We start from the raw sequence: 7,476 nt of genomic DNA, 5'->3' as shown, positions 1-7,476 counted from the left end.
CCCACGAGACCATCGCTGCCTGACAACACCCGTAAAAGCGTAAGTACACCATTTCTCTCTCTCCATATAATATGCCCAAGGGGCGAATAAAATCATAATGTTAAGACAAAGTATTGAGTCAGGTGATTTATGAGCAGCACTCCTTCATTGCATATGCATGGTATTGTTCCGTTCCGTACCTGAATGGTATTCAAGCCTTGGTCTTAGTAGTTCACCTGGATAAGACTCCGTTACCTCGATATTGGTCCACCTTGGTCGATAGAACCGGGTGGCTGACACTTCTCCGCAAGTTTTTCAACTTTTATTGCTCCTACTTAAGGTAAGTGAAGAGTGGGGCAATGGGTAAAATGGTGCTATACAATTAAACGACCCAGTGTTCGACAATTTCCCACACTCAATGCCTTCTGAGCAGCCGAGAGGCTTACATAACATGGAGAAGCCAAGTTGACACAGCGTTTTGAAGCAATCACAGCATCATTGGAAATCAATTGTATTATTCGCGATTTTTTTTATGTTAGTTCTAGGACGAATGAGCGATAAACTTAGTCAAACAATTTCTATTGCAATCCATGCGCACAGTGCTTTAAATCGCCTTTGAAAATTACATCCCACCAGCTGGTGCCATGCCCCCCCTAGACCGAGACTCTAGTTACGCATATGCCCATCATACCCTTCCGGCTTTAGCTACCTTCTTGATATGTACTGGGTTCGCCGTAAAGCTGGGCAAGCTCGCGGTTCATTCTTCGCCGCCAAAGATGGTCCTAAGCACCCATCTCTCGAAAACTCCAAGTGCTTGCAAGTCCTCCTCGAGCATTGTCCATGTTTCATGTTCATAGAGTACAACCGGTCTTTTTAGCGTCTTGTACATGACACATTTGGTGCGGTGGCGAATCTTTTTTGACCGGAGTTTCTTCTGGATTCCGTAGTAGGCCCGACTTCCACAAATGATACTCCATCGTATTTCACGACTAACATTGTTATCAGCCGTTACCAAGGATCCAAGGTAGACAAATTCCTCGACCACCTCGAAGGTATCCCCGTCTATCGTAACACTGCTTCCCAGGCGGGCCTTGTCGCGCTCGGTTCCGCCCACAAGCATGTACTTTGTCTTTGATGCATTCACAACCAGTGTTGCTTCACGTTTCAGGCGGGTGTACGTACAGTTCTGCCACCTTTGAAAATGTTCGACCGACAATGTCCATGCCATCCGCGAAACAAATAAATTGACTGGATCTGCTGAAAATCGTACCCCAGCTGTTACACCCGGCTCCTCGCAGGACACCTTCTAGCGCAATGTTGAACAACAGGCACGAAAGTCCGTCACCTTGTCTTAGTCCCCGGCGCGATTCGAACAACTGGAGTGTTCGCCCGAAATCTTCACACAGTTTTCCACACCATCCACCGTTGCTTTAATCAGTCTGGTAAGCTTCCCAGAGAAGCTGTTCTCGTCCATAATTTTCCATAGCTCTACGCGGTCTATACTGTCGTATGCCACCTTGAAATCAACGAACAGATGGTGCGTTGGGACCTGGTATTCACGGCATTTTTGAAGGATTTGCCGTACAGTAAAGATCTGATCCGTTGTCGAGCGGCCGTCAACGAAGCCGGCTTGATAACTTCCCACGAACTCATTCTGTAATGGTTACAGACGTCGGAAGATGATCTGGGATATCACTTTGTAGGCGGCATTAAGGATGGTGATCGCTCGAAAGTTCTCACACTCCAGCTTGTCACCTTTCTTGTAGATGGGGCATATAACCCCTTCCTTCCACTTCTCCGGTAGCTGTTCAGTTTCCCAGATTCTGAAGGGTCTGTCTCATTTGGAGAATTAAACTTAAAAGTGACAGTTCGAAAATTAAAAAATCACCCCGTTATAATAATGGCTGGTGCTACCCAGCAATTCCAATAGGACATCGATGGAAAATGATTCGATATCTGTCAAAAGTAATCTTGCTCTGTGAGCAGGGTTATTTGATAATTATTGAAATGTCACTTTTAAGTTTAATTTCAGTTTAATTATCCAATTGAGACAGACCCTGACTATCAGTTTGTGCAGGCAAGTGGCTAGCTTATGGTGGGGGAGCCATTTCTTGGGGAAGCAGACTCCAACATTGTGTAACGCTTAGTTCAATGGAATCCGTGTACGTGGCATTAGGAGAAGCAGTCCAAGAAGTGATATGGTTGTGAAGATTGTTTAGCGATATGGGTGAAACTCCGAACGAACCGACATGCATTATGGAGGACAACCAAGGATGCATACAATTCGTACAGTCTGATAGAATTAACCGTCGCTCGAAGCACATAGAGACGAAGGAGAGATATGTACATACGTGAGCTGTGCGACCAAAACGTTATCCGGCTGGAGTATTGTCCCACGCAAACAATGGCGGCTGACCTGTTAACAAAACCGTTAGGAACATCTAAACTTAGACAGCTATCCGGTTTACTTGGACTATCTACCGGTATTTGATGAGGAGGAATGTTAGATTACACCACCTGCCAAAAGAGTACGTCCCTTGATAAACGACAACATCACTTGACGCTGCGAGAGAAATCAACCGTGTATACCCTTTTCGCCTTTATAAATGTATTTCCGTTTCCTTTTTATTCATTCGCGACTTTGTACAAGCACGAAGTACAGATCATAATAAATACGCTCTTAGTGAATTCTCGTTTTTTATTAACTCAGATACTGTTCGATTTTGCCCAACAGTTATAATAGGCATACTTGGGCTTATTCTACGAGTCGAGTGACGTGAGGTGAGTCGATTTTAGCAATTCTCACGTGAGGTGACCATGTTATTCAAATGGGACTATACGACTCTTCTCACTCTCACTCACTCCACTCGTAGAATAAGCCCAACAGCTATACATCATTTTAAAATTCGTGCTTTAATAGTAAAAATGAATGTTTTGGCTAGTTTTATGTACGAAATACGTTGCTGATACTTGTTGTTTGTCCTCTGGTACAGCAGAACTACAATAATTGTAGTTAGTTATTTATCAAGTTTTTTTTTATTTTTTTTTATTTCTTTATTATAGTGATTTTTCAAAAATTATAGAGTTCATCACTTATTATTTATCAAGAGGCTCGCTCTAGCGGAGCGATTGAAGTAAATTTCAGTCGTTAAGGTATCCATTACTAGCGCTAACTCCCTACTTGATACTTGATGGGCTACAGCTCTTCGATGAACCTACGCCGAATGGAGTATCCTTCTCCACTGGACTCGATCCTGGGCCAATCGCTTCTAGTCGCCCTGAACATTGGGCACCCTCAGGTCCTCTTCAACTGCAAAAAGCCATCGTGTACGCGGCCTTCCACGAAGCCTGCGGCCTCTTCCGGGCTCTCTACTAAATATTATCTTCGCTTGACGTTCTTCCGGCATACGAACATATGCCTACGCGTCCAGCCCACCGTAGTCTGCCATGTTGTATAAGCTTAATAATATCCAGCCCTTTATACACCTGATACAACTCGTGATTCAAGCGACGCCGTCAGATACTGTTCTCCTGTTTACTGCCAAGTATTGTCCGCAGCACCTTACGCTCAAACGTATAAAGCCACCGGAAGAATCAGAGTAGTATACAGCGTGAATTTTGTCTCCGTTTGCAGACTACAGGACTTAACCTGGTTACGAAGTCTGTAATAAGCCCTATTTGCAGCTGCAATACGACTTTTTATCTTGCGGGTAACATCATTATCGCACGTCACTAATGTTCCAAGATATACAAGTTCTTCTAACACTTTAGACACTTTAGAGACCAATCCTCGCTGTCTCCCTTTTAAAAGGCACAAAAGCCTCTTCCACGGCACGGAGATCAATCAATCAATAATATCGATATCGTTCGCAAATCCCAGGAGCATGTGCGATCTTGTGATAATGGTACCGGTTCTTTGCACACCAGCTCTCCTAATGGCTCCTTCGAGCGCTATATTGAACAGTAGATTCGAGAGTGCATCACCCTGCTTTAATCCATCACAGCCCTTACACTTGATTTTGATTCGTCAACGTTATACGAATCAGCCGTATCAGTTTCGCCGGTAAACAATGTTTAAGCATAATTTTCCATAATTCATTCCGTTTCACTAAATCGTACGCCGCCTTGAAATCTAAACAGATGATGTGTCTGCAAGTTGTACTCCCGGAATTTATCAAGGATTTGTCTCAGGGTAAACATTTGATCCGTCGTTGAGCACTGACTTCCTACCCTACAACAAATTAACGTTTGAATTAATGTTTGAATTGATTTTTGATTTCCTCATATGAACAATATATCACAAGTCAAAGACACTTAGTGCGGTTTTGCAGAACCACGACCACATGCCTTACCACATGCGTTTAATCTATCGCTTTTAGACATCAGGGAATATTTGTTTCAGAAAATATTAACCAGATGATACCTATGTTTTACTATCGGTTCATTGACTTTTATTTATTTAATATGTATGATTAAAACCGGATCCATTTTATCTCTTTATGCAGAAGACGAGCATCTGACAGAAATTGTGTTTTCCATACTCCTGGGAAGCTTAAACACAATGTCCCATATGCTACCCCTTTCTGAATTATACTCCCTTCCGAATGAATCAATTGCTCGTTTTTTAAACCACGCCCCAAGTATCGATTACTGATTTCCCACTGTTTTGCTTAACAATTATTAGTATTTTATTGGATTTACTGTGACACTCCCTCTCCATTTTTTCCTCGCCGATAATAAAATAAACAAAAATATACATACAAGCCCTCCCTACCTACTAATAAATATGCAGAGACAAACCTAAAATTTTGGAACATATTCAAAATATTTTACTCTTTACTAGACTAGTCTACATTTCTACAAAGAATGTCGAGAGGACAGCCGGATTCAAGTTGCAAGAAAAAAGGCAAACCTATGGATATATGTATAACGACTATTACATAGTTGAGAGGTTGTGTGACCTCAAAAGAGAGATAGAAAGTGGAAGTAAAGCAGTAAAATGACAAATAAATAAGTTCATGTCAACATGATATTTTACCCATTCTACATTACAGAGATATGCAGGACCTGTGAAGCAATATAGCAGCGTCCTTTATAAAAATGGGAAAGTTAGAACACAAACGAGGTGATGTATCCAAAGCATAATGTTCGATAGTTGTATGTGTGATAATGATGATAATGGTCGGTAAATAGCACATTTAAGGTTTGCTTCAGTGGCGTTTGATTTGCTTTAACTAGGTTTGCTCTTTTTCCATTTAGTTTTTCTACTAATTAGGTTCAATTATTTGTTAAGGTATATATCACTATTTCTTTTTTTTTTTGTTTTTTGACTATGTATAATAATCATTCTGCATTCTTTTCTCCGTCTTCCTTATTCCATTTAGTCTTTCCTTTGTTTTCTTGTTTTTCTCATCGTAGCAGAAAAGCTGTCGCTTCATCATTGTCATAAAACAATATGTTTTCTTGAAATATTTAATCGTCTGCTATATGTCTCACGTCACTTCGTGTTGTATGGCCCTTGCATTGTTATCCCAAAGGATTCTCATTCCTTTCGATTTTTTTTCTTCTTCTCTTGCGCATTTTGATAAAAACTGAACTATCGTAAAATGGCTAACGTGTTTTTGATCTATTTAGAATTTCCTCTAGTACAATAATTTAGATGTGTTCACGTTACATGTATGGATGTATTTGTATTTGAATGTGATGCTTTCCACCATAGTTGAGCATAGGGTGCGGAGCTCCAATGGCAATTACAGTGTTGCCAACAGACGCGTGAACCCGATACAAGCAGACAGTAGGGTCTGACCAACGCCATACACCATCGCCAGAATTGGCGACATCGGTAAATTCGAGGCTCTATGTACAAAGGCAATGGTGGCACTACTGACGAAAGCCTCCGGCAACCGGAGATACAACACCCATTACTAGGATGAAAATTGAGAAAAATCGTCCGAACTTGTGCTTGCGCAGCGTAACGAATGCTATTACCGCTGCACCAGTATGGATAACAATCGATGAAAATAATGCCCACAGGAAGACGTGGTACCACATATCGACAAACTTGGTTAACGTACTTGTTCCTACGCCGCGCAGACCGATCACATTGGCTATCGTGTCCAATTCCGATATTGTTTCGGAATACATTGCTTATGCCGAATCAGATAGCCCCTTAGGTTATCTTTTACTAATGTTTGCCTTAAATTCTACGATTCCTCCTAAAACTACTAATCTCTTCAGTCCTTTCCTGAACCACGAATCTATGTGCTAGTTTTTTGTTAGTATGCGCGCTCCGAGATCCGGCCCTATCACAGTCTCACAGGGCAATCCTTGGTGACAGGAATCAACGTGAACCCGAATAATCAAGTTGCTGTAGCTTTGCTATCGTTTTGAGACCCTCTCAAATGTAGACAATAGGACCTCTTTCGGTTGCTTTCGTAGAGGCAGATCAAATGATCCTAGATTTTGTTCTCGTGTGGCAGATGCTGCTTGAATTGACGATCGTCTGATTTTGAGCTGAGGTGTTGGTGTGATAGTTGCCTCTCGAAAGACGACAGTTTTCCGGCGGCGACAGCTACTGGCTACGATGGCGGTTGAATACAGCTGTGATGTTGCTGACGATGACGGTGGTGGTCGCAGCAGATAGTGCGATATACACGCACCACTGTGCACCATCGTGTGTTTCTATAAAGAAAGCAGAAATAAAATAATGATAGAGATGTTTTTCAAGAATGTAGATAGAACAATTAATTGAACGCTTCGAATTTCTTTTCTTACGTGAGACGACTATGGAAGTCAAATGGTGGAAAGTTGAAATAATATTTGAATGAATAGTATCTTATAAAAATGTCTCAGAATCAAATCTGCAATATTTAGGGGAATTTCACTGCTTCACAAGAATAATGTACGGCCCCATATAAAGTGCACCAGGCATATAATTTTTACTCTGTTATTGTCGACGCATCCCCAGACCTTGGCCTATCTGCGATGTCTTAAAACTGAGCAATACGTCTACCGAGACGTTCATTATGGCCGCCTCGGAGGATATGCAAATATACCACTGGAAAGATAATTACGAATTGTTCACGTTCTGAATGATGGACGAAACTTTTCCAACATCTGAGTGAGATGTTCAGGACCTATCGTTGCGCCAACATCGACTCTTACCACTATCTACTGATGACTGAGCTACAGACAAACAGATGTACCAGCTAGAGCAATTTCCTGAACAAACCACTGCTCAGTTACTTTATCAGCATCTCGCGTGCATAGAATAGATTCGAGTTCAAAAAGATCGTTGAACGCATGGACGACGGGAATTTCATCAATGTTACTACTATTTGTCAGTGGTTAAACTGCGCCTAAAACTCTCCATCATAAACAACATTCAATACCGACGATGGCCTCCTCGATACGACCTAGAGCGACTAAAGCAAGCTGACGTTGTCAATGCATACGTGCAGCGACTCCTCGAGGCAACGTTGTCGGAAGAGGATGAGC

The 7,476-nt window shown here is 41.9% G+C and overlaps 1 protein-coding gene across 1 annotated transcript in view; it reads right to left on the bottom strand.

The window, feature by feature from the left end:
- Positions 1-4,403: 4,403 nt before the first annotated feature.
- The window catches only part of LOC134210870 (transmembrane protein 170A-like), a 29,074-nt gene continuing 26,001 nt past the window's right edge, over positions 4,404-7,476 (bottom strand). The window contains 2 exon segments of the mRNA XM_062687255.1: positions 4,404-5,870; positions 5,872-6,660. Coding sequence (XP_062543239.1) covers positions 5,730-5,870; positions 5,872-6,123 — 393 coding nt within the window. The 5' untranslated portion in view covers positions 6,124-6,660 and the 3' untranslated portion in view covers positions 4,404-5,729.

The sequence above is a fragment of the Armigeres subalbatus genome, chromosome 2 (assembly GCF_024139115.2).
Source record: "Armigeres subalbatus isolate Guangzhou_Male chromosome 2, GZ_Asu_2, whole genome shotgun sequence".
NCBI lineage: Eukaryota > Metazoa > Arthropoda > Insecta > Diptera > Culicidae > Armigeres > Armigeres subalbatus.
This window is presented reverse-complemented; position numbering and strand designations above follow the sequence as displayed.